Genomic DNA, 27537 nt, shown 5'->3' with positions numbered 1-27537 from the left:
GGGAAGTAATAAATGGTGAAAGTTGCAAAAGCTCTCAGAGCACTGCTTTGGTGGACTCCATTCACTAGAAAACGGCATTTGTAATGATGAAAGCGTCAAGACAGGAAATGATACCCCCTGCACAATGTTATATATGTGTACCACCACATGTGACGGGCAGCAAAACCATCTGTTTATTAAGACTGAATGCAACAACATAGCAAGGTGCTGTTTCACAATATGGCACCTTTTCATGTGCACTTCTGGCAAGCTACCGTATGCACTGATGCATAAACACATTAACAGGGGTAAGAGATGAAGTAACTGTGCAAGCCACGTGATGCTTTTAACATTTTGTATCTGTCAATGTTTCTGTTGTCACAGCTGATAGAACTTTCTTTGGTGCAAGTTGGTTAATCACGTTGCAGCAACAGCACAAGAAGCAAGGTCAGAATAGTAGGAGAAAACAAAGCAAGGTGACAGACTGAGGAGGCAAGGTAGACAAGAGAGAATGGCTTTAATGACATCGAAGAGGCCAGCCCTGCTATTCACTGGACTTGGTGCTTTGAATGAGACGAGTTAATGGAATTGTAAAGAAAGTCGTGGCTGCAGCATGCTTACAAGAACAAAAGCAAAGATAAAAGAATAGAAATAGGAATAAATACATACACGCACGGAAGAACTCACATATTCATACACATGAACACAAACGCGAGCACGAAAACTAAGATTTAAAATACAAAAAAGGGCAAAATAACAAATATACATAAACGCACAAGAAAACACGCACACACATTTAACGCAGAAATAACTCCACAAAAGCAAGGACAATTAGTAAGGGCCCTCTGGTGCCCCAGTGAATGCTGGTTGCTGTCCAAAGACTGAGTCAGAGCCCAGAGTTGTCAAAACACAACGGAATATATTCTTCATATATGGCAGTTACACACACACGTGCACACTTAGGCTAGACACGCCGCAATACAATTCAGATGGGTATTCACAAAACACAGAATAATATAACGACAAGCACTAAGAGTCCAACACGTAAAGTACAAAATGAATAGGAACACTAAGTGTCCAATCGTATGCACCCGTGCTGGTCCTGAGCCGGACGATCTCGGGAGTAGCTCGAGGCAAATCTCGAAGAAGAAACTTCTTCTGGAAATGCAGACACTCGATGAACTCGACGACTAGCTTGCCGGGGAATCATCATCTTCCGCAGACAGTCAGTCTTCACTTCACCTCTCTTTACCGCGCGGTCTGATTGCCCTTCTGATTACTGCACGGCGTTTTTATAGCCTTCACCGAGGGTTTTGGAACCTTCGGTCAAATTGGGGATCTCGTAGCATGGCCAAAGCCTGGGAATCTTCTAGTCAATTCTTGCATCTTCGACCGCTGCCGTCGGAATGTAGTTGAGGGGGGCGACTCATCTTTAGGCGCACGCTCGCACTGTAGTAATCTCTCTCTCTCGACTCGCCGGGTGAGAAGGTGTCTTGGGGCGCGCTCTCTCTCTCGTTACCATCGCTTCTAGATTGCGTTGGCTATTTGAGGCGTATGCGCTCTCCCCTCTGTTGATGCTGGCACCGGGCCGGCGTGCTTCTTTCGCTGGCTTGCATGACACACGGTGCGCTTTGATTATGCGCTCTTTTTTGACGTATGTACACGAAACGCACTTAAAATCGAAACATACAAACTTTCTCTGACAGTACGTTACGTTTCGTAAAGATCGTGATGATGCTCTCACATCATCAAGCGGTGTTGCCATTCTAATTCAAAAATGCATAGCATAGCATGTTTACAGCTACAAACGCCCCTTGAAGCAGTGGCAGTTCTACTTGTTCTCCTAAACAAACTCATCACCATTTGCTCGCTTTACATACCCCCACATTTACCACTTACACAAACATGAATTTCAGTCCTTTATAGATGAATTGCCAGAACCTTATCTCGTTCTTGGCGATTTCAATGCACACAGCAGCCTGTGGGACGACTCTCGTATCGATGCACGAGGTCGTCTTGTTGAACAGTTTCTTTTCTGGTGCGTGTCTCCTAAGAAGGAACCTACGCATTACTGTCTTGCAAACACAACTTTTTCTTCTATTGACCCTAGCGTAGCTTCCCCGTCTATATTACCTGAACTTAAATGGAACGCTACCAACAATCCTTACGGAAGCGATCACTTCCCAATACTACCGAGAACATCCAAAGAAAACGAATCCACCACAGGCACCTCGGTGGAAGGTTGATACAGCCGATTGAGAGAAATTTCAAACTCTTACTAGCAGTGGCGTAACCAGAAATTTTGTTCGGGGGGGGGGGGCTCAGGTTGCAGCGCGGCCTCCTCCTTATAGAATTTGTCGAGGGATCAAATACATGAATAATAAGTGCATTGCCAATGCCATTGTATATTAGATGCTGCAAACGAATTATTGAACGCTACGCACTGTCAAGTAAAATATGTATTTTTTCATGAAAGAATATATTCGTGTGTCCCAAAAATTGTGGCAGAAATAACTGATATCAGTGCTTCCGCATTTTTTTTTTGTCTATTTAATAAGTAAAGAAAATATCGCACGGACTTTAGAACTATATCAGTTCAAAACCAGCAAAGCAGTGTATACAGCTGATATGAAGAATGTAAAGGCCATAAAATGCATAAGTTGAGGACAAATATTTTGATGAATCTTCGTCATTCAAGAACCTTGTTTACATTTTTGCACATATGCAACGGCCAGGAAAAAACCTCAATGACGCTGTCCCTCGTTGCAATAGATTGCGTGGGAGCAGCTGTTACCGGTCGTGTATTGTAATTACACCGAGATTATACTCGCAACAGTGAGTACAAATAAAAGTAGGAGAGAGAGAGAGACGTCATAAGGGAAAGGCAGGGAGGTTAACCATGCTGAGCCCGGTAGGCTACTGTCACCTTTACTTGGGAGTGCGGAGAGTTGCGTGCATGCGCTACTCTCGATGGAGGAGACACGACTGGCAGCATGGCAAACGAGGATTTAATACGTACAGGAACGATGAACGCACGCGACACACAACACTAAAATCGTAACTCCGAACTAAAGGCACGCAAAACTAAAATTGATTCAACAAAAGTCTTCACTGGAACTCAAACAACAAACTCAGATTAACTAGAAACTACTTAAACAAAACTATCTCAGTTTCGGAGCCTCGCTCCGCCTTAGAGTCTCTCGGTCAGTCTTAGCGCGGATTCATCAGAGTCTAGCCACCCTGCCTTCGGCCTAACTGCGTCGCAAACAAAAACATGGGCTCTTACGGACCGCTGACTTGAAGTTCCTTACGTCGGGTCCAAGTCGTATTCCTTCGGGTGTCGATGCTGCCGTAGGTGCCGACGACTCGCGTTCTCTTTTGTCGGTGGTGGGCTCGACGGTACTTCGTTGGTGATGAGCTCGTCAGCGATGGCGTTCGTCGTAGCTTAGGCCCACCTGCCTAGGCCTAGCGTCGGGATGCGTCGCAACTTCTTCAGGAGTGCCGACGTGTCATCCCGAGGAGATTAGAACGTGCCGGTCTGCCACAGAAGGGGGATCCTCTCTGGGGTGCCTGGTCCTGCCGTGAGAAGCTGCAGCCCGTCCAGGAGCCTCGCCCGAACTTGCCGAGGTCGACGGCCACACCTTGGACGGCCAGCGTCGCGGACTCAACCAGACCCCCAAGTCTCCCGTCGCCAGAACGTAGCTGGAGATGCGACCTTCCTGACCCGGTGCCACGTTGAAACTCCGGACAGCGCCGTTCATCCCTCGACTATGCCTCGGTTCGTGCGCCTCGCGCGCTCGCGCCGTTCCGAACATCGGGCATCGCGTGCTCTTCTTTTTCGCGCCACAGGCGGCCTCTTACATGTGACATAGGCCCCCTCTTCAAGAGTTTTTTCCCAAAAAACTGCTTACTCTTGGCCTGCTCTGTTGGAACAGGACTCCTCTTCTGTGACTTGTGTACTTCTTGTGTACTCGGAGCTCATTACTGATCACCGCACTTTCACGCACATTTCATCTTACACCACACACTGCACTGCACTGTTCGCAATGTTCACAAGTTCATTGACCCAACACTTCTACATGAATAAATCCCGCATCCAAACCATTTTGCAATAATCCAAACACCCCACACATATGTACTGATGTTCTCCCCCTATACACTTGTTATCTACACACAATTGCACCGTTGTGAACTCCTAATCTTTCCTGGTCCACACATATCACTTCTATCTGTGCTAACGTATCAAAATCATTAGGTTTTCTACGCCGTAATTTATACAATTCTCCTTCCGATGTACGTAAACTCGCGCTTCTTGCTTTAATCCGTCCGCAACTCGAGTTCGCCCCTCCATTTGGTCACCGCACCAAAAATACCTAATTAACAAGTTAGAATCTATCCAGAACAGAGCCAGTCGATTCATTACGCGTAATTACAGCTACCCATCTAGCATAACACAGATTAAACAAGGCCTTGCACTCGAGCCACTAAAAATTCGTCGTGACATTTCCCTTTTATCACTTTTCCACAAACTCATCCACACCAGCATGATGCCATCTGTTCACCTTAATCTAGCTCATCGAACTTCACGCCGACTAAATAACAACTTTAGCTTATCACGCATGTACGGTGAAATCGACGCTCTCAACCTTTCGGCCCTTCCACGAGCGATTCGTTTGTGGAATGACCTACCAGATGATCTCGCATCAGAGCGGGACCACGCAAAGTTCTTAAACAACAAAAAAAATATTTATGCACCGAAATTTGATGTATGGCGTTTTCGCGTTCACCCGTGCCTACAATGCATTGATTTTTGCTGCTTCGCTGTCGAAAGGACAAACTTCTCTTGGCGGGGAAGTGGAGCGAAGCGGTCAATGACTTCGGACACATTGATGCTGACGTCTCTGTGGGTGTATAGAAGCACCAGTCTAACCATGCATTCCACAGACATTGTAGAGCGCAAGTAATTTTTTAGTAAACTCTTGTTAAAAAAATATTCTCTCTGCGCTGGCAGTGGTCACTGGAAGGGTGACTAGAATCTGGAACAGTTTGTACACATTTACATAGAACCTGCAGTCGCAAAGAGAGAGGGCATCTATTCCGGTGCTAAAACCTAAAACACTCTCTCGAGGTCGTTGGCATCCTTGTTTAGACACCTTGCACAAACAGTAGGCTGTTCGATACTACAAGCGATGTCCGTCGTTTCGTCAGGAAGTATGTAGAAGCAGCCTGCTTTTGCAACTAGGCTTCTTTGATAATTTCGCCACAAATTTCTATAATTTGGTTCTGTGCATCTGGGCTTAAATACGAGGCAACTTTCCAAATGGTTCTTCGGATATGTATCTCCACAATCAGCTCGCATGCGAATAAGCGCTCTGAAAATACCTGTATTTTCACCGGGGGCTATGCTTAAATCTATAGGGCCACTGTCCCTGTGGCCACGGAGAGCCAGACCTTGTAGCCCGCTAAAAAAATTTCCTAAATAATAGGCCATTTCATTTCTCCTGTTTTCTCATATTTTACTTTGCCTGCCCTGATCCAGCTGATCGATCACATTGGGCACGCTTACTAAAAATGTTCGGAGAAAATTATCAGCTGCTAGCTCACAGTCACGGTAATATTTACTATGTTCGTGTGTGGGGGGGGTGGAAGATTGCGAGCGTGTGCTTTCATTTCTGGAACAGCTTGGACACGAGGGCTCCAGTGCATGCATGTTGGTCCAAGTTTATAACAGCATTAACGCCGTAAAGTTCCAGAATTGAAAATCTTTTAAAGCACGCCTTTGGAAATGTCAGTGCACCTTTCGCGTTAAAAGTTAATGAGAACTTTATACCCATAAAGTTTCGGAGTTGAAATCCATGCGCTCCGTAGATGCTGCGGCCGCTGCGAGATGCCGCAACGCGCCCGCCGCTATCGAAAAGCCCTTGAAAGTTTGTGCTCAGATGAGGCTCCTTGCGTTATGCGACTCCAGGTGCAAGGGCGTTGACACGAAATCCAGCCGGAGTTCGCAATGTTTCTGCCGAAATGTCTTTTCGAGCGTGAAAAAGACATTGTAGACAAAATCCAGAATGATTCCCGGCGTCGGTGGTAGTTTTGGTCGGCGGTGCATGCCGGCACGAAAAAATTTCAGCCCCCCCCCCCCCTGGCTACGCGCCTGCTTACTAGTAGTATCTCCTAAAGTCACATGTCTTCGTTAGGGAATGATGCTGCCGTGGAGTATTTTACTATCTTAATAATTGATGCCACTTCTAAATGCATATCTGAAGTGGTGTGGCATGCAAACGCCGTGTCCCATGGTGGAACGACGAATGTGGGAACGCTCGTAGGAAACAGAACAAAGTGTGGGGGCTGCTACGTGATTCTCCCACTGCCGAGAATTTTATCAATTTTAAGAAGGTAAAGTTCCAAGGCAGGAGAACACGGCGACAGGCCAGAAGAGAGAGTTGGCAGAAGTTTTTATCAGGTATCAACTGGAACAGGGTTAATAAGGTAAGAGGACGACAAACATATTGTCTCTCTTTGGTAAACGCACAGGGCGACAGCTTGGAAGACCGAGCGAACTTCCTGGGCATACATTTTGAACATGTATCCAGCTCATTGCACTATCCTGAAACATTTAAATGATACAAAGCCAGAATAGAAGAACAGAAGCTGGAACGAAAATGCAGAAAATATGAGGCATATAATGAGCCATTAAGATTAGCTGAGCTACAGGCATCACTAAACTGCTGCAATAAATCTGCCCCAGGAGCCGACCATGTAATATATGAAATGTTGAAGCACCTACCCTCTGAAACACATAAAACCCTTCTTTCCCTCTACAATGCTTTATAGTCTTCCGGCGAGATCCCGTCTGCCTGGAAAGAGGCCATTATAATTCCTATCCTGAAATAGGGCAAGGATCCATCGTCCGTTTTAATTTACCGGCCTATAGCACTAACAAGTTGCCTCCGCAAAGTCTTCGAAAAAGTGATAAACCGCCGCCTACTACATTTCCTAGAATCGAACAAACTGCTTGACCCATACCAGTGTGGTTTTCGCGAGGGTCCATCCACCACTGACCATTTGATACATATTGAGGCACAGATACGTGAAGCTTTTGTTCGCAAACAGTTCTTTCTGTCTGTATTCCTAGACATGGAAAAGGACTACAACACCACATGGCGGTTTTGAATAGTGAGACCTTGCACTTTGGCATACATGGTAATATGTTAAATGTGATAGAAAGTTATCTGTTGAATCGCTCATTCCGTGTTCGAGTTGGTAATGTTCTATCACGACCATTTGTACAGGAAACCGAAGTGCGACAGGGTGGGATGCTGAGTTGCACTTTCTCATTATAAAAATGAATTGCCTGCATCTGTGCATCCCACGTAACATGTTTTATTCAACGTATGATGATGATATACAGACAGAATTTAAATCGTGCAATCTGTGAGCGGCAGGTTCAGCTTGGTCTGAACAAGGTGGCTAAATGGGCAGACGAGAATGGGTAATGTCTAAATCCACTAAAGAGCACCTGCATCCTTTTTCTAGAGAGGACTGCACCCCGATCGCGACATTGACTTGCAGGGACAGTGTCTACCTGTAAAAACGGAACATAAATTTTTAGCATAATTCTTGACACAAAGGTAACATTTGAAGCACACCTAAAATGTCTAAAAAAGAAGTGCATGAAAACAATGAATATTTTAAAAGTGTTGTCACGCACTACATAGGGTAGTGACAAAAAGTGTCTGTTGAATTTGTATAGAAGCCTCATACGAAGACACCTAGACTATGGGACCCTAGTTTATCAGTCAGCCACCCCAATCACTTCAGTAATGTGGAAAGTTGGGTGAGTTGGTGATTAATCATCATACCGTATTGGTGAAGCAGCGCACTGACAAGGACAAAGTGGAGAGACACGACACTCGCTGCTACGTTGAAGATGCTGGACCCCGTCCACCATCTAGGAATTTGCCATTCTGCAGGTGCCTTTAGGACAAGCACTGTAGAAAGCCTTTACATGGAATCCAATGAGTGGTCACTCCACTTGCAGAGGACCTACGCAGTTTTCATGTATTTCCTTAGAGTGAACGCAAGCAGTGAACATCCCACATATTCCAGCGTAAATGATTTGTCCAGCTCCCACCTCTTCCATAACCGGCCTGCAGTAAGAGAGCCCTTCTTGTTGCGTATGAGGAAATGGGTGACCCACTCTTTGAACATCGTCTAATGACACCCACCGTGGCAGTGACAGATTGTAGACTGTTTTATACATGCTACGAAGCATGCCCTGGTTACACACATTTTGGATGCGCTTCCTTGAACTGCAGCATAAATACTGCTGTCCGGAATTTCATACCGATGCATCAAAGTCTCATGCTGGCGTCTCGTATACAGCGGTCGGCCCATCATTTTCGGATGCCGAAGCCCTGCACCCCCAGTCGAGCATTTTCACAGCAGAGGCTTATGCAATACTGTTTGATCTTATAAACATCAAAGAATTGAAAATACCAAAAGCAATCATCTACACAGACTCGTGTGAAAGCGTTAAGATTTCTCAAATGGCATTAGTAATAGCATCACTTTATTCACTCATATGTAATATTTATGCGTCCGGGCAGCATGTAGTGGTGTGCTGGGTGCCAGTACATCAAGGGTAATGTACTGGCAGTCCAGCTTGCCACATCTATCAAGGCAAAAGCTGGCAACGCATCTATGCCCGTCCCTGTTCTCGATATGAAGTCATATCTACCCAAGTCCACTGGCAACGTTTGTGGGATGCCCAGACCTATAACAAGCTTCATTTAATTAAGCCTCGCTTAGGGAACTAACCATTGACCATAAAATCTAAAATAAATGATGTCCTATTCGGTAGGCTCAGAATAGGACGCACTTAGGGCATGCACAACTACATGTTGTCTGGAGGCGCACCTCCGACCTGTACTAGATGTGGGGAGGCACTTACTGTGCTACACTGTCCACTAATAGAATCCGAAAGAAAAAGCATTTTGCTCAGGCCTATAGAGAGACGATACCCAGCTATGTTTTACATAATGACACTGTATTTCATCACGATTCAGTTTTAGCCTTTTTAAATATCGACATCGACATCTTGCAATTTCTTCGCCCGAGAGATTCGTAGCGGCATCCTCTTCAAGAGGATGCTTCTGCGACAGACCTATATGTATACGTGTCAGTATACTTGAAATGCACTCTCCCCCCGGGCCCTTGCTTATAAGGGTCCTTGTGAGGCAGTAGTGTCTTGTATTGCCTATAACTTTTATTATGCTATTTTTATGTTACATAATTATATTTATTGCGCACCTATCACGTCATTGTCATGATTTTATTCATTTTGTCTGTTTTACGCACCTTTAGTGCGCAGGATTTTAGGCACCTTTACAGCCACCCTACACTTACCCACTGTTATTGCTCGCTGAGTACACCACGTCTTGGCACTCTTTGGCCATAGCTGGCCCTTGCACTAGAAACCAACATAGATCATTATCAGCACTGCTTCGGCCCTGCCACAGAGCAAAAGCTTAGGAGAGACCCCTCAATACCGCGCGGAAAGAAAAAAAAATACTTTGCGGAAATTTATTCTCTCAAATGGCAAGGTAGTCGTTTCTATGTTGCGCCGGAACACGCGTGTACGTACCTACATCTCAGCCACATGGAGAAAATGGCAGTGAACCTTTCTCCTTTCTGCTTCCTTTATTTTCTGGACACGTGTTGACCTTGAATGCTGTGGTGCAGAAGGAAGCGGCGGCGGAGGTCCAGTCTGCCCAACGAAACTGCCCAAGCCGGCCAATCTTGCTTCCCGTTATTGGCAGAAAACTTCAGGGAGCGGGCTAAGCTGGCGCCGGCGGCAGGCGCGCACCGAGGCAGTCGAAGGTGAGGGAGGATGAGGGGAGCCACCGAAGCGCCAGAGTTGCCGAGGCCAAATCCGCTTCCCTCCCATCCTCCTCCCCATACCTTCGACGGTGCCCGTGCGCGCCTGCCACTGTGACGGCGCCAGCTTACCCCACTCCCTGATGTTTCATTTTCTGCCATTTTGGGGAAGCGAGTGTTGGCCTGCGTGGAAGTTTCGTGGTCCTCACTTGCTGTGTTGTGTGCTTGCGCGCCACAATATTTCACGACTCGCACCGTTCGTGCATTGTGCTATGGTGCACGAATACTTCAAGAATAAGTCCTCCTTTTAATTCAAACTTCCTTTAATTCGAACAAATTTTTGGGCCCCACAGAGTTCGAATTATTGAGATTTGACTGCGGAATGTCCACCGACAGTATGGAGTGTGGAATAAATTACGTCACTATCTTTGGGTGCAAGTTCACGGTCATGACCGATAATGCTGCACTATCATGGATGTTTTTCAAGCAGCAGCTGAAGCATGTTTGCCCAGTCGATTATCACGCTGCAAGAGTAAGGTGGCGTGCGCCACCGTGCTGGGGGGCTACGCAACATCGCTCATGCTCTCTCGGGGTCGCGTCTCAAAATGAGGACGGTTGCATTTCTTCTTTCAACAAGGCTTCTCCAAAGCCCAGCAGGACAAAGACTTAGCATCAATCATTGTCTCAATTGCTGTTACAGGAAAAGATTTGACATTTGTAATATTGTAATATTGTAATGACATTGTAATACCACTGGAGAGATTGTGTCTCTTTGCTGACACCTTTCCTGATAGGTAACTTTCTACTTTTCTTGTGGAGAACCAAGGTAGCTGTGGGAATGCTTGTAGATATTTGCTGAGATATTCACGTATGCCTCCTGTACTCCTTGATTACACAATGCCTCTATGACTGCTGGTATCTCTACTGAATCAAATGCCTTTTCATAATCTATGAAAGCCATATAGAGAGGTTGATTGTACTCGACAGATTTTTCGATTAGCTGATTCATGACATGGATATGATCCATTGTAGAATATCCCTTCCTGAAGCCAGCCTCTTCTCTTGGTTGGCTGAAGTCAAGTGTTGCCCTGATTCTATTGGAAATTATCTTGGTAAATATTTTATACAATACTGAAAGCAAGCTAATGGGTCTATAATTCTTCAATTCTTTAATGTCTCCCTTCTTATGGATTAGTATAATGTTGGCATTCTTCCAGCTCTCTGGTACACTTGAAGTTGTGAGGCATTGCGTAGAAGGGCCGCAAGCTTTTCAAGCATGATATCGCCTCCATCTTGGATTAACTACTGTTATTCCATCTTCTCCAGCAGCTTTTCCCCTGTTCATGTCTTTCAAGGCCCTTCTAACTTCATCGCTAGTTATAGAAGGAGCCTCTGTATCCGGTTCATCACTATTTATCATCACTATCCGGTTCATCACTGTTCATCTATTGACAGTATGATCACTTGCATTCATGACGTCTTAAGACTGAAATGATATCGGGTGGCCATGCTCAGTAGAGGACGGAAAAAACAGGTGTGCTGACATACGATGCACCCGCCTTTCTAATACAATCTGCTTCAATTATCTCCCTAGCATCCTGGTTCTTATTTTTGGCTAATATCCTACACATGTTCAACGGTTTACGCAACTTCTTTATTTCACACTCATGACAATGCACTGAAAGATTCTCATCACGGTAGTTTCCCACCTTCCTGTGTTAGTCTAGAAGTCTTTCATTGGGACCGATATAGCTGGAACCACACAATAAGGGAATACCGTGCCAGCCACCCTGTTACAATAGACGTTTAAATAGTGCAAGGCTCTTTCTTTTTCTGGAAAGTTTTTGGCAATGTTTCTCTAGCTGCTCGGGGGGTGGTAAGCACCACTCTGACATTGCTACGATTTCCTTTCTTTAGGCGGCGCGAGGTATTGTGCATGTACGGAATTACTACAGTGCAGAATATTCTTGAAAGCGCCTTTCCTTTCCCGTTTGTTTTTTCGACATCCCTTCAGCTATAGATACTAGAACACTGTCAGCATAACCTGCTGACACATGTCGTGTCACTTGCCTTTGGAAACTGACCTTCTATCAACGCAAGCTGCTGACACCATGTCTTGGAGGCTTATCGCGCCTTTTTATTTGATGGTCGTCCCCTAGGCCAGATGTCAGTGGTCACTTACCATATACATCGGAGATGCCAATCCCATCCGTCGACGTCCGTACGCGTTTCACGTGTCGATCGTCAAGTTATGCAAAACGAGGTGGACAAAATGCCGATTAAGGGGTCATCGAACGTTTGTCTATTCCGTCGGCTTTCCCAGTTGTCCTTGTTAAGAAGAAAGATGGCAGCTGGCGCTTTGTGTAGATTACCAACATCTGAATAAGATCACGCGCAATGGCGTCTACCCGTTGCCATGTATTGACGCCTTGGACTGCCTGCATGGAGCACTTGGAGAACTGTTTAACAGATGTGAATGTGTTGCATGTGTGTGTCCTATCCTAAGCCTGCATAGTGCCACCTCTCCTGTCCCGTTGCTCGGTAGCAGATCATGTTGAGAAGCAGTTTGGCCAATGTTTAGAGCTTCGCACGGTGGTGTTGCGATAGCAGTATTGTATTTAAATACACGAGCATTCTTTCATGTATCGAAAATACAGATACTGATACACATCTTGCCAGATGTATCATGATACAGATACAAGATACCCAAAGAGTATCGAAGATAGTATCTAAGATACATGCATCTTCAATAACGCCCAGCACTGACGTGGGGAAACATTCAGAATGATGGCCTAAACCATTTTTCCATACATAGATTCATTAATATCGACCAAGCAAAGGCATATATTGAGCCAAAATGTGGTGATTGACTGTCCGTCATTTATGTTCTAATCATGTGCAGGAGGCTAGAACCAGAAAGGAGACATCACTTTCCAGAGCTGTACAGAAACCAAATACCTCTGCACCCGTCCTTCTTTCCGGCGACTACCAAATGTTTTCACTAAAAAGAGTTTTAAACTTTTAGCGAGTGTAGGCTTCCTACAGTGCAATTTCATATTTCATTGATCTCAGCCTTGTCTTATTCCTGAGGAAATGGCTGAGCTTTTTATCTCACATATCAGGCGCTCCGCACTCCTTGCCCTGACAAGGACTGTTGCTGAGGCTGAGTGACCTTGTAAAGGCCATAGGCTCATTACTCAATTAATTTTAGGCCCTATACACCATTGTTCCTTATCCTTCGCCTTGGGTACTGCTTACTAACCTGACTCGACCCCCAACCCTGTGTTTGGCGCTCTTTGGCAGTTGTCGTTGCACCATAAAAATACTACTAAGCTGATACTGCTGCCACTAAGCCACCTGAATAAAACTAAAGGGAGCGACATTCTTTTTCTGCCCTGTAGCGAGGGCAGGCGAGTTGCGTCCTTGTTGTAGGAGCAGAGTCACGTGGTGGCACTTGCGCAGTCTCAAGCGCGTGAATGTCTGCACGCAGCTGACCTTTTGTGTACCTGATTTTTTGTTAAGAAGGGGATTCTAGAAACATAATACAAAATACTCTGCTTTTCTCGTCAGCATGCACACAAGCCACTTTAAGCTATTTTCCACAGGAATTTTCTATTGTCTGACCTTAACAGGTTAAGTTAAGAATACTTCATGCCCTATTATCAAAGCTGTATCATGTTTCTACGTGTTCACTGTGATAGTGTGATCCAGAACTGCCTTTCTATTGTCATGTGGTAGTGACGGTCAAGAACACAGTAGCAAAACTGTGAATGACAATCCTAACTCTTTATTGGGCGAACCTGTGCCCAGAAAACAGGCTACACTCAAAGCACAATGATAGTGGCGAACACAGTCGGCGATCGGCGAAGTCTGATATGCGGGTCAAGTGTGTCGGCTTTTGAAGCGAAAGTTTCATTACGCTACCTCGGGCAGCCGTCGGCGACTCAACAGTTTTCACCTTGAGAGCTAGAGGTCAAACCACAAGAGAGCATTAAGGCACGTTTATAGTTCGACGTTATCGGCACGCGGGTCATCAGACGCCGGGCAGTTGGAGCGCATTGGCTGCCCGTCCGGTCGCGCATTGGCTGCGGTAAGACCCTACCGGACGCGCAGCTATGCGCGTCCGGTAGGGTCTTACCGGTAGCCACGGTAAGACCCTTCCGTGTCTTACCGTGGCTACCGTAGCTAATGAACACTTTAGCAGCAGATAAATGGAATATTGTTACACTGCTCTGCAGAACAAATGAGGAAGAGGAGCACGAACTTGGGGATGAAGAAGACGACACATCAGTGACTGACCTGCTGGACTTGACCTTGTCAATCGTGTGCATATTGTAAATACAGTTTCTGACTTGCATCTTCCTTCCACTACATATTTGGTGGAAGTGCTGCTGTGCACGACGGAGCTCCGAAGTGGACGTAGACTGACCACTAACAACATGACGACCACTGGAGCCGGGGCTAGGACAGCCATCATTCCGACAGGAGCAACTGCTAACACAACGCCGACAGTCATCTTGTCCCAGCCCCGTGACAAAGGAACGTTTTCCGGGCCCGACAATCTTGACGTTGATGTGGTTCCAAATGTAAGAGAGCACGTCAGTGCCCATAACAGGTGGGATCAAACCATTATGCTGGCAAACATAATTCATACCTGCAAGGTACGGCAGTGGTCTAGTTTCGAAACCAAGAGGAAGAAGTGACAATCTGGGAGCAATGCAAGCTGAAACTCAGTGAATTGTTTGGCAAACCTGTTGGCCGTTAGCGAGCTGCGCAAAGGGAACTTGGGTCCGCCGACGAGACGTCAACCGAATCATATGTGACATATTCGTACATACAGGACGTTCTTGCCCTTTGCCACAAGGTCGACGAGCAGATGTCGGAAGTAGACAAAGTGAACCACATACTGAATGGCATAGCAGACGATGCTTTTAACCTTGTACAAGAATTTTTCCACCATCACCGACGTCATTAATGAATGTCAATGCTTCAAAGAAGCAAAAAGTCGTTGCATTGCACACCAGTTCACGTACCTTCCCAATACAGCTGCTACGTTGTCGTGTGAGAACCTTCACTCTCGCTTCAGCCGCCAATGCCTGAGAGCCTTGTTCGTATCGTTCGCTGAGAGATCGAAGCCACGGCACTGGTTGCCTTCTCGACTGACCATTTTCTTTGTGCAGTCTGTCGTACGCATGGAGTTTGCAAACCTTGATTTTTTTTTTTTTTATGTTTATCGGCACATGTGACAGTGACAATGCGGGGCACGTGTTCAGGATCCTTAATGAAATATATGCTGCTTGCTTTTCCAGAAATAAACAGTTGGCAGTCTGCGAGAAAAAAAAAACTGCACTGATGGTGTCATGTGTTCGTGTGTTCTTGTTTTTTCACGCAGTTATATAAACGTCTAAAAGCTATGAACCAACTAGCCTGCCAGAGCATCGTAGAGGGTACGGCATTTCGGTTGGTATAGCACAAGTGGCGGCCGATGTTCTCGCCGCGCGGTTGAGCGTCGCTTGCGCTACACCAATCGAAATGCCATCCCCTCTTCATTACGACGCGTGCGCTATTGGCTGCCCTCTTCGGTGCATGCGCAGAACGATCCCCAACCCACGCGCCGCTTTGAACGGCTGTCTGCGATCGTCGGCGAAGCGACGTGGGCGCGTTTTAGGGCGCACGCCGCTGCAAGCTGCGCGGTCAGCGCGACGACACCACCGTGGCCAGTCTGCTCCCACGAACTAGCACTCTCCCCGTCCACGATGACGCGGAGTTGGAATTGAAAATGGTGGTGATACTAAAAATACATTATATAAAGACACTATGCTCTTGGCTAACTAGGCGGGCAAATTTTGCTATGGCCTCTTCTGATATGAAACAAACGCGCTTGCGTCAGCCGACCTTGAACCTTCGTCCGCATTTGCGAATTTTTCCCGCCTGCCGATAGCGTCAGTCGATGGGACGCAGCGTTGTGATGAGGTAGTGCGCAGTGCTCTCTCGGTTTCTTTATTGCAAGGAAAATGACGGAGCACTGGCAGCACTATTGCATCAATTTTGCCAGAAACTGGGCAACAGCCAAGTGGAAACCATTCGGAAGATTCAGTGGCTTTCGTGATGATACTATGAGCAGCACACAGATTAAGGAGTGGTACAACCGGTTTAAAGACAGCCGCACATCGGTGGGGAGTAAGCCACGCTCCGGTCGGCCATCAACATGCCGAAAGACCAGGTCATTGCCGAAGGGACGCTAGGTGATGCGGGACTGTCGTGTGACTATCCAGAAATTGCAGAAGAGGTGGGCATCAGCACTTTTTCTGCACATTGCATTATGACCAAAGATTTGGCCGTGAAGAGAGTTGCGGCGAAATTCGTGCTGAAGCTGCTCACGGTGGAGCAAAAGCACTTCATGTTAAAGTCTCGCAGGACATGCTGGTTCCATAAACAGCAACCCCGACTTCATGAAACCCATAATCACTGGTGACGAGTCTTGGTGTATGGGTACGACCCAGAAACCAAATCCCAGTCGTCACAGTGGAAGCATTCCACGTCACCAAGACCAAAGAAGGCCCGCCAAGTGCGCACCGTCAAAGTGATGCTGACTGCTTTCTTTGACTCCTGCGGTATGGTACCACCAGTATGCACCACAGGGTCAAACAATCACTAAAGAGTACTACAGGGATGTCCTCCGTCGCCTACGTAATTCTGTGCGGCCAAGAGACCGGAGTTGTGGCAACAGGAAATTGGCGCATCCTTCACGACAATGCTCCGGAACATTCCTCGCACTTGATTCAGACTTTTTTGGCGGGAGAATCAGACTCCTGTAGTTCAATAGGCTCCTTACTCTCCTGGTATAGCCCCCTGCGACTTCTGGCTGTTTACCAAAATCAAGAGGCCATTGAAAGGAGCGCGATTTCAGACAAGAGAGGACATTATGGCTGCAACGAAGCTGAGCTAAGCTCCATTCCAAAGAGGCCTTCTTGGAATCTCACAGGACCGCTGGGAGAAGTGTGTGGAATCCCAAGAGACTACTTTGAGGGTGATTAGGCTTCCAACACTCCAGTGATGCCTGTTTTTTTTCTTCGGCCAAAGGTCATACTTTTCTAACAGACCTCGTATATGCCCTTCCTTGGTTGATATAATGATTCTTCATAAAATATGAGTGGAGAAAACCGGTTTGGTAGATGTTTCGGAATGCTCCCCATGTTCACATCTAAAATACATACAAGGCTGATTTGTATGCTCAATATATGCCTTTCCTTGGCTGATATAATGAATCGCCATAAAGTATCAGTGGAAAACCGTTGGTACATGTTTCGATTGTTTCGCCGAATTTACATGCAAACTAGATAAAACTAATTTGCATGCTCATATATGCCTTTACTTGGTTGATATAATGTCTCTCATAAAATATGATGGAAACCAGTTGTGGTAGATGATTAGGAATGATTCCCTCCATTTTCATGCAAAGTAGATAACTATTTAGGGAAACTATAATTGCGCTAAAACGACACGAGAACGAAGTGGACAGGACGATCGCAGTCCTGTCCACTGCGATCGTCCTGTCCACTTCGTTCTCGTGTCTCGTTTTAGCGCAGTTTAGTTTTCCTAAATGTCTTACCAACTAGCCCCCCATCAAACGCTTCTAAAGTAGATAACTCATTTGCTGACGAGCGTGAGTTGAATTACTTGATTATTTGGTGTCTCGTGATGGGCGTCTGGCATACCTTAGAAGAAGATGCGAAGCACTCCTTGAACCAAGTAGCAATTCGCGCAGTGCTTTCTGCTTTCCTCCAAAAGGCCTGAATTGATGTCAGTATTGCTGAGTGTCTGGGCCTACCATTGGCATAGACGCAAAGCATTCAGTAACATCTGCTATGGGCTCAGCGAAAGCGATAGCAGTGGGATGAAATAGGTGCGGATTTTCTGGTTGAAATTCGCCACGAGGAGTGCAGAACTTACCTTGAAGCATGATGAGACGCGGGCTACCATCCCCATGAGTCAACAAAAGAGAGAAATTGCCCTGTGCAACAGCTTCGCCGTCACCTAGATCGTCGCACACGACCGCTACCAGGACACTTGCGCATGGTGGTAACATTACACTGTTGGCTAAACTCGAAGCGCTTTACGACAACAAATGTCGAGGCTGTTCGCTGCTCTTCCTTTCGAGAAGGTCACTGTGCACTCTCGCAGAAAGTAGACACCCAAGATGAGGTCCCAAGACATAATTGCGGAGTATAAGACAGCTGGATGGAAACGTACACCCACGAATTTGTACTCTGTGCACATGCCCAACGGCGTTACGATATGCCCGCCAGCAGTACGAATTTGCGTTCCAGACTAAGGCGTGATAACTTTATAAGTTTTGTCGCTAGTTTGAGTAGTCGACAAAATTGAGTAGTCGGCACCTGTGTCCAACAGGGGACCGTCAAGCACAACAGGTGTATCTAGAGAGTCTGTCACTGAGTTAGCTGCTGTCGTCGTTGAATCGCGTTTAATAGATTGTACTCACGTCGATGGGAGGTCTTTGGAAGGGCGTATTCAGCGGCCTCGCCCTCGAAGGTCGCTGTTCTTAGCTTTCCCAGTGAGGAGCGGGGGAAAATCGCCTGGTAAACGGTGAGCGCGCATGGGAATAGTGACATACCCTTCTGGTTCAAGTATTCTTCAATCGCCCTAGGCCTTTCTCCGTATCTGGGCCTTGGTGAATTCGTGGCAAAACCTTGCCATCCGAGGCGGCGGTATGGACATGCACCTCGGACGGCAAGGTTTTGCACGAATTCACCAAGGCTTCGCCACAGTGATAGCAGAAGGGTCTGGGGTACACGAGATGTCAGATTTCCTCGGAGCAGGCGCTGATCTTCCATACATTGGATCGCTTGCACTGATGGGAGCGGGGCGTATGTTGTTCCGTAAGACGTGGCGGAACAAAAGGCGTCGGAACGTGGACTCGCTCCAAAACGTCTGCATACGATGCATGCTGCAGCTGTGTTGACACAACATATTGCTGCTTGGGAGGGGATCACTTGCTGAACGTAATTCTCACGAGAGCAGAAATGGAACCCAGCGTGGTCTGAGGCGGGCAGCAGAGCGTTGAAGCTCATCTTGCACCACAGAGTGGATAAGGTCCCGAGGAAAGTCATTGTTTCCAATGGCAATCCAGTGTGTTGGTTAAGCAGCATTCGCTTGCCTGTCATACAAAGCTGAGCGCTGCTGTAGCTTCTTCTCGATCGAGGTGGTTTTGGTTAAGAATTCAGCCATGCTCTTAGGCAGGCTTTGAACAAGGCCAGCAAATAGCTGTTTACTTCAAGCATCAAATGCACATCTCTGGCATGATTGGGTCCACCCAACGAAAGAGGGCGCCTCATATCCTTGACGGCAGATAGATGCTGGAGTGGTGCCCATTCAGTTCGTTCGCGTGATCAGCATTGGTGTAGGTTTCCAGCAAGGAACAGCGGAACTAGAGCCATGATGACTGTATAAACGTACACTCGCCAACTGAAGAACACAAAAACAACAGATTGACGTTTCGGCGCCTAGCACTGGTGCCTTGTTCACAATGAACGAATGCATGGTGAGCCATGATGAGCCCTTCTTGATTCTCGTACCAGTATGAGCACCGTCCTCGAAGCTGAAGTACACTACATTTCTCAACTTCGCCGTGTCACTCCACTCGTTAAATTCTGCAACGCGCTCAAACTAGGCCAACCAGTCTCCTGCATCTCCATTGAACACTTTCGCCACTAGTAGTAGGTTTTGAAGCAGGTACTGAGTTGCCGTATGGCCGTACTTTGCATAACGGTCTGTGGTGACATAGTATGTAGTATGCTTTATTTCCACAACCAAAATACAGTATTGCTGAGGGAAAGGGGAAAAACAGCTCGTGGCAGCTTGACCAGCCCCAAATACCTGCAAAACAAAAGGAGCAGCAGAGCAGAAATACAGTTTTCTAATTGATTACAATTTAATTCAAGCTCTAACATACCATATGTAAACATCTCGTCGACATTCCTTCCGAAAAAAGTCCTTCCATACCGGCCCATGAGAGGTGCCAACGTTGTGCTGGAAAGATCATGCTCCGTGGCAGTCCTCGGATTCGCCTGCTGGCCTGGTGGACAGGTGTGTTCATTGGTATAGGGCTGGTACTCCTGCTAGCAGAAGAGGTTTGTGGCATCGGATGAACCGTACCCCGCACTTCCACCAGTTTTGTCACGAAATGAAACTTAAGAATGCACAGCATCAGCAAGACACAGACAGCTGTACAAGATGGCGTTGATCCTCTAAAGCCTGCGTCCTCAGTCTCCATGTCTTCTTTTTCAGCGCCCCGCATCTTGCAGAGCAGAAGTTGTAACTTCTTTCTTAGCGCTGGCTCGTGACACTTAGTGGCAATATCTTACAGATGCAAGTAGTTCTCAAACATGGTATTAAACTGCATCGACTGCTGAAGGCCGCACCGAGTGGATGGTACTGACGATGCAACGAAGCGCTGGAGAAGCAAGCAGGCATTCAGATTTGCTTGTGCCGTACATACCGAAACATGACATAAGACAGTGGGCCTATTCGATTATCCACCTCTGACAGTCCCGGGCTGTCCGAAAGACTGCATACGCAACGCTCATTGACTTAAAGCACCGTCTCGGGCAGTCCGCGACTGTCAGGAATGGATAATCGAAAAGGCCCAGTGCTGCTATCTCCACAAGACGGACACTTGGCGCACTTTAAAACGGAGCTGTGAAACAGATGCAGACCTTGCTTCATTTATCCAGCCTCTTGCCCCCAGCATTTACATTACATATAACTATTGGGTCCATATCTGCCAGCTCTGAATTTCTGGTAAAGTTTACAGTTTTTTGAAGTTCATGTCATTCTTGCTTCTTTTTCCGTCTCTCTTTCTTGCAGTGTTGGTAATTACGAACCAGTGCCAGGCTTGTTCAGTTTACCGTTCTCCTTAATGTTTATGAATCTGGGCTTGTAATTGCTTGGCTCACTGCTGAGCTGACAACGCTGTCCAAATGCATAGTCAGATAAGTTTATCCCAAAGCATGAAATGCAGAGTCTGTTACTTGTAGGTTCATTGTGTTGAAGCATATTGAGCAGGACTGGATCTAGTGAAAAGTGTTGTGCTCATAGCCGTGATGCCATCAACAAAGGCAGGCTTGGCAGGAGTGTTGTGCCAGCATCCATTATGTGATGTGACAATATTTATTGTAGCTACATATAACAAAGTGGTGGTGTCTATTCTTGGTGTTTTGTGCTACTCTCACCCATTTGACTTTCGATGACTTGATGTGCATTATGATTTTGTTGTTCATTGAAAACAGATGTTGAGCAAAAATGGTGGCCCCCCTGTAAAGGTACTTTGCTGTGTGTTTCAGGCCACTGCTATGACAAGGTGAAGCAGGAGACAGAGCAGCTGCGTGACACCATAGCCAAGGAGCTCAAGCTGGAGCCAGTGGAAGAGGAAGTGGTCATTGCCTACCAAGGAGATGAGAAGCAGGGAGGGCGTGTGGTTGAAGTGGACCGCCCACGGCCAGCATGGTTTAGCAAGAACTTGATGAAGCAATCTTCCTAGTTATCAGAGTAGTGGTAGACTCCTTGTTGAATAAATATGCCTGTGTGCTTGTTTTTCCTTTGATTTACCCTAATAGCCCATATGTTGTAATGATTGAACAAGGTAGCTTGATTCCCTGCATTGAACTTATGGTTAGCACACTTCTGTCTAGCTCACACTAGCAGCAATCTTGCACAATGAACATTATTGACCTAATCAAAATTGTATTATTTAATTATTTGTCGTATTTAGTATTGCTTAATTGTCACCGCCTTGGAAGGCGGTGACAATGTACATGACCAATGGGAGCAAAATATCTTGCACAACTTTGTTCAGTTCAGTATATTGTCCTTAAAGGCTCTCGGAGGGAGTATTGCAGAAGGGATTTATTTTACATATGTTCCTCATCATCCACACATCATTCGAACAATGATGACCAGGTGATAGCAAAAATGACAGTTGGGAGGTCGTTCCAGTATTTGACAGGTCGAGGAATGAACGAGGAGGGTGAAATGAGCCGTTCGGGCGTGACTTGCTGCTGATATTGGTGCGGTGAGAGATGGCTGCGGGAACGATATAAGGCACATGATGAAGGGTGCTGAAAAACTTGTGATAGAGTTTAAGACTAGCAATGTGTCAGCAATTAGATGTGTTTATCCGGATTTGGCTTTCAGTGCAGAAATGCTGGCTTCATATTGTCGCGGTACATCGCGAACAGAAGACAGGAAGACGTTCCTCAAGAACAGCAGCACAACCTGTTCAAACAGAACAGACACTTCTTCTTCGTCCTCTAAGAATGCCACTGACCCACTAGACGGAGTCCGTTAATGCCCCCATCGTCGTTGTCGTCTGCCTAGAGCACGTGCGTCATTTGTCCCTCCCTAAAAGAGCATCGCCCCGATGCTAGACCAGAAATGTCACTTGCGGAAGTCAGGGCCCTTCGCATAGTCATTCGCTCAGATACGGCTTCATGCGTGCAACATGCACAAGTTAAGGGCGGTGCGGGCGGCGCCGCGTACAGTTGGGACTATCGGAGACGACCTCGTAGGTGACATCACTGGGTCGGCGCAATACTTGATACGGGCCGAAGTATCGCCTTAACAGCTTCTCGGAGAGGCCTCGTTTCCGTACGGGTGTCCAAACCCCACACTCAGTCGCCGACTTCATAGGTTATGGTTCTACGGTGAGCATCATAGTGGCCTGCTTCGTAGTCTTGCTGCTGGCAGATGCGCAAGCGCATGAGCTGCCGAGCCTCTTCGGCATGTTGGGTAAACACATTGGCGTCCGTGTCAGTGTCGTCAAATTCGTGTGGAAACATTGCATCCAACATCGTTCGCACATCCCAGCCATGAACAAGGCTGAACGGAGTCATGCGCGTCGTGTCTTGTTTCGCCGTGTTGTACGCAAACGTGATATAGGGAGGATGTCATTCCCAATTTTTATGTTCGACATCCACGTACATTGAAAGCATGTCTTCAATTGTTTTGTTGAGGCGCTCCGTCAATCCATTGGTTTGTGGATGGTAGGCGGTTGACTTCCGATGAGCCGTTCCACTTAGCAGCAAGACATGATCTAAAAGCGCAGCCGTGAATGCGGTTCCTCGGTCGGTTATTACGATGAGCGGTGCGCCGTGTCGCAACACAACATTCTCGATGAAATATCGCCCACCTCGGCTGCTGTGCCTCTCTGGATGGCCTTTGTTTCAGTGTAACGTGTCGGGTAGTTGGTTGCGACAAGAACAAAGCGATTTCCCGCAGTAGAAGTAGGAAGTGGGCCCAAAATATCCATTCCGATTTGATAAAATGGTGTTCGAGGAACCTGGACATGTTGTAGGAGGCCGGCTGGTTTCGTCGGGGGCGACTTGCGTCTCTGGCAGTCGAGACAAGTGCGAACGTGATGTTTCACGGCGGTGGTAAGTCTCGGCCAGTAGTAGCTTTGCCGCACTCTGCCCAGTGTTCGCGTGTAGCCTAAGTGACCAGAAGTCACCTCGTTGTGACAGGCTTGAAGTACTCCCATACAAAGAGCTGCAGGAATGACGAGCAGATAGGGGGACCCGGTCGAAGAAAAGTTTCTTTTGTAAAGGACGGGTGGGCCCGTAAACGAAACGATGACAATCCTCTAGCAGAAACTCTAGGTGCTTTCGCAGATCTTCCTTCTAAGTAATTGGTTAGACCAAGCAACTCAGGGTCCCGTTGTTGTTGAGTGATGGCGGAGGTCCAGAACACAAAGAAATGCTGTTTCATCTTCTTCGAGTGAACAAGCCGACTCTATCGGTGATCGAGACAGGCAGTCAGCATCCGTATATCGCTTCCCCGACTTGTACATGACTGTCATGTCAAACTCCTGCAGCCTTAGGCCAATCGTCCAGAAGGATCTTTGAGGTTCGTCAACCAACACCGTGAATGGTGGTCGCTGAGAACTTTGAATGGGCGGCCATACAATATGGGTGAAATTTCATAACCGCCCATACCACGGCGAGGCATTCTTTCTCAGTTGCGGAATAATTTGCCTCTGTGCGCGAGAGCGTTCTGCTTGCGTAGGCAATCACTCTTTCCGTGTCCTCCTGCCGCTGCACAAGAACAGCTCCCAAGCCAACATTGCTGGCATCAATGTAGGAGTGGTCTCTTCAAAGTGGGCAAGCACTGGAGGTGTCTGGAGACGTTGCCGCAAGACGTTAAATGCATCTTTCTCTTCGTCGCCCCATACAAAAGCAACGTCGTCTCTCGTGAGGCGAGTTAACGGCGACGCGATGTGAGCAAAATCTGCAATAAACCGCCGGTAATAGGCGCAGAGACCGAGGAAGCGCCTGACAGCCTTTTTATCGGATGGAAGGGGAAACTGTGCGACGGCAGCAATTTTTTCAGGATCCGGGCGGACACCGGCGTGGCTGACGACGTTACCAAGAAACTGTAGTTCTGCAAAGCCAAAGTGGCACTTCTCCGGCTTCAGGGTGAGGCCGGCGGATCGTATGGACTGCAGAACCGCTTCAAGCCCTGCGAGGTGTCCTTCAAACGTTGTGGAGAACACGATGACGTCGTCGAGGTACACTAAGCAGGTTTTCCACTTCAGACCTGAAAGCACAGTATCCATGAGGCGTTAGAACGTAGCACGGGCAGAACACAAGCCGAAAGGCAAAACCTTAAATTCGTATAGGCCGTCTGGCATCACAAAATCAGTTTTTTTACGGTCCCTCGGGTCTACCTCAATTTGCCAATATCCGTTTTTTAAGTCCATTGAAGAGAAGTAATGTGCGTGTCGGAGCCTGTCGAGGGAATCGATACGGGGAAGCGGGTAGACGTCTTTCTTTGTCACCTGATTTAGTTTTCGGTAGTCCACACAGAAACGCAAGCTGCCGTCTTTTTTCTTGACTAGAACTACAAGGGATGCCCAGGGACTCGTTGATGGTTGGATCACGTCGTCTTCAAGGCATTTTTGTCACCTGTTTATTTATTTATTCATATTACCCCACAGGCTCCAGTGGAGCATTGAGTAGAGGGGGGGGGGGGGGTTACAGAAAAAAAGGCAATAAATAAGGCATAAAAATAACTACATAGTAGGAAAAAACAAGTAAATTTGTACATTGGAAGGGAAATAGGAACACTGGTAATCATAAAAAAAATTTATTAATACAGAGTCAAGAGAACATATGAAGTTGCAATTGTTCACGAAATTTGGCAGAATCTTTTATTGAAACAATATCATTTGGAAGGTTATTCCATAGTGCGATGGCGCGTGGCAATGCAGAATTATTGAATGACTGTGTGCGGCCAAAAATGCGCCTGAAGCTGAGATGATTATGGAGTCGACTAGATTGCGAGAAGGAATTTCAAGTGACAAACGGCTGGACCACGAGTTATAGAAGTATTTATGAAAGAGGCATAGAAGGGCAACAGAGCGGCGGGAATCCAAGTCAGGAAGGGCAATATCACGTTTAATTTGGGTAATGCTAGATTGACGACTGTAATTAGAAGTTATAAAGCGGGCAGCACGATTTTGGATGTATTCCAATTTGTCTATTAGGTACTGTTGATGAGGAGACCAGATCGATGAAGCATATTCTAGTTGAGGGCGTACCAATGTTTGGTACGCCCTCAACTAGAATATGCTTCATCGATCTGGTCTCCTCATCAACAGTACCTAATAGACAAATTGGAGTACATCCAAACTCAACTAGAATATGCTTCATCTATGTATGATTATGTATGCTTCAAGTATGTATGATTTCATGTTCTCTGGGAGCCACACGATAAGGATTTTGGTGAATTGGTCTTGCCGTATCCTCTTTAATTATTCGGTGCTTTGTTAGAGGCGTCCGACCGACACGAAGCAGTCTTGAACTTGGCTAGTAGCGTAAGAAGCCGTTCGCGTTCGTGCTGCAGCCAAACTGTGCTGACGTCAATGCAGGAGCTGGGTCTTGTGTAGGCGCTTCTTCGAGTAGTGAACAGCAGCCGCCAACATCCGCAACACCGTCAAAATAAGCCACAGCCGTGCCTTTTGGAAGGTGCCGTCGCTCTGTGCTAAAATTTGTTAGCAATAGATTCGTGCGCTCGTCGGTGACATTTGCAATTCCTCGTGCGACAGAGATACCGTGAGTAAGCAACAAAATGGCTTTTGGTCGGCAACTCCTTTGCAATGAAACGGTACGTCACACGCCACGAAAATAAGGATACATGACCGATGTGGGATTACGACTCATCCTCTGTTAGACGAAAGGAGTTGCGTTGCAGGCGATAAGCAATGAACTAAACCAAGGCTCTTATAAAACGTCACCATGCGGTCTGGGATGTTAATTACGGCGCCATATTCTTTTAGAAAATCCATTCCAATAACAAATCTTTACAGCACGCGGAAAGAACGATGAAAGCGGCCACGAAAGAAGAAACTCTAATGCTGATTCTAGCAGTACATCTCCCTGTAGGCATCAGTAATTGTCCACCTGTCGTCCTTATGTGAGGTCCCGTCCATGTTGTCTATACTTTCCTCAGGCGGAGGGTAAGGTCCTGACTTTTTATAGAGAAGTCGGCACCAGTGTCAACTAACGCTGTCACCGGCTGTTCATCGACGAAAACATCAAGGTCGGCGCTCACAATTTCTTCGGGGTCGGTGGTTATCGGCTTCTTGGCGTCCTGCAGCGGGAGTTGGGGGCTTTTTATGGTGTTCCGGCAGGCCTGCAACCTTACCCCCAGAGGTCGCCGCCTTCAGTTTCCCCTGTGGGGGCTGGGCGACCTTCGTCTTTGAAGGTCAGCAAAAGTGCGTCCAGCAGGCATCTGGTGGAGGGGTTGGAAAGCACGACCGACGACCGAAATCGGTTCGATCATTGGGCACGGATGCGATTCGGGTGGCTATCGGAGGTCCCTGAAAAGCAGCGTCGTCGCGGTGTAGCATGGAGTTGTCATTTGCATGTCGAACATCAGACCAGGACGAAGAGGTCGAAATGATGAGTCGCGATGCCAGCAATGGCGCGAAATAGGCCGGGACTCCGCAGTTAAAACATAGGGCGGTTATTGACGCTGCGCCACGCGTCGGATCTCCCAAAGTGTGGCGATCTCGTAGGGTGGTTTTGCGGCGTGGACCAAGGAGCAGCGAATGACGGCTGGCGGTATGACTGCATCGGCATCACGGACGCGCGCCTCAAAGCCTCCCCAGTGAACCATTAATGTACCATAGATGTCCATAGAACATCATGTTTGAGACATTGCACATCCTATAGATATCTATTTCTCCAAACATTACAAATACGTACCATAGATAACCTAAGTCCCATCCAGATCACGTTGCTGTAACATTGAATGGATGTCGCAGCTGGACATAAGTAACCTCTAATAGATGTTCTTTTGGGGGTGCAGGAGGTCCATAGAAACTCTAGTGGATCTTTCCTGTTGACGCTATAATGAGCTGCATACCTGCAAGTGCCACAGCAGATGTACTATCGAATACAAATGAAATGTGAGCAGCAGAGTGTGTGGCCAAAGCGTAACTAAAAGCACAGTCTGCGGCGTCGGCCAGCGATCATTTTCACATGCATGTGGTTTCGATGCGGAGTGCGGGGCTGCTTGTCCTAGTGCGTATTACGTCACCTGTATTTTGTTCGAAGCTTGTATTCTCACCTCGCCATTGCAGCGCCATTCCTATCTGTGATTACT

At 47.0% G+C, this 27537-nt stretch overlaps 1 protein-coding gene across 1 annotated transcript in view; it reads left to right on the top strand.

Moving 5' to 3' along the window:
- Nucleotides 1–21468, top strand: part of LOC119455332 (39S ribosomal protein L32, mitochondrial) — a 77821-nt gene extending 56353 nt beyond the window's left edge. The window contains exon 3 of the mRNA XM_037716723.2: nt 21219–21468. Within this exon, the coding sequence (XP_037572651.1) occupies nt 21219–21415 (197 nt within the window). The 3' untranslated portion in view covers nt 21416–21468. The remainder of the gene's footprint in view (nt 1–21218) is intronic.
- Nucleotides 21469–27537: the final 6069 nt, after the last annotated feature.

This window comes from Dermacentor silvarum, chromosome 6 (assembly GCF_013339745.2).
Source record: "Dermacentor silvarum isolate Dsil-2018 chromosome 6, BIME_Dsil_1.4, whole genome shotgun sequence".
In the NCBI taxonomy this organism is placed as follows: domain Eukaryota; kingdom Metazoa; phylum Arthropoda; class Arachnida; order Ixodida; family Ixodidae; genus Dermacentor; species Dermacentor silvarum.
Note: the sequence above shows the minus strand (reverse complement) of the source record. Positions and strands in the feature narration are given on the sequence as shown.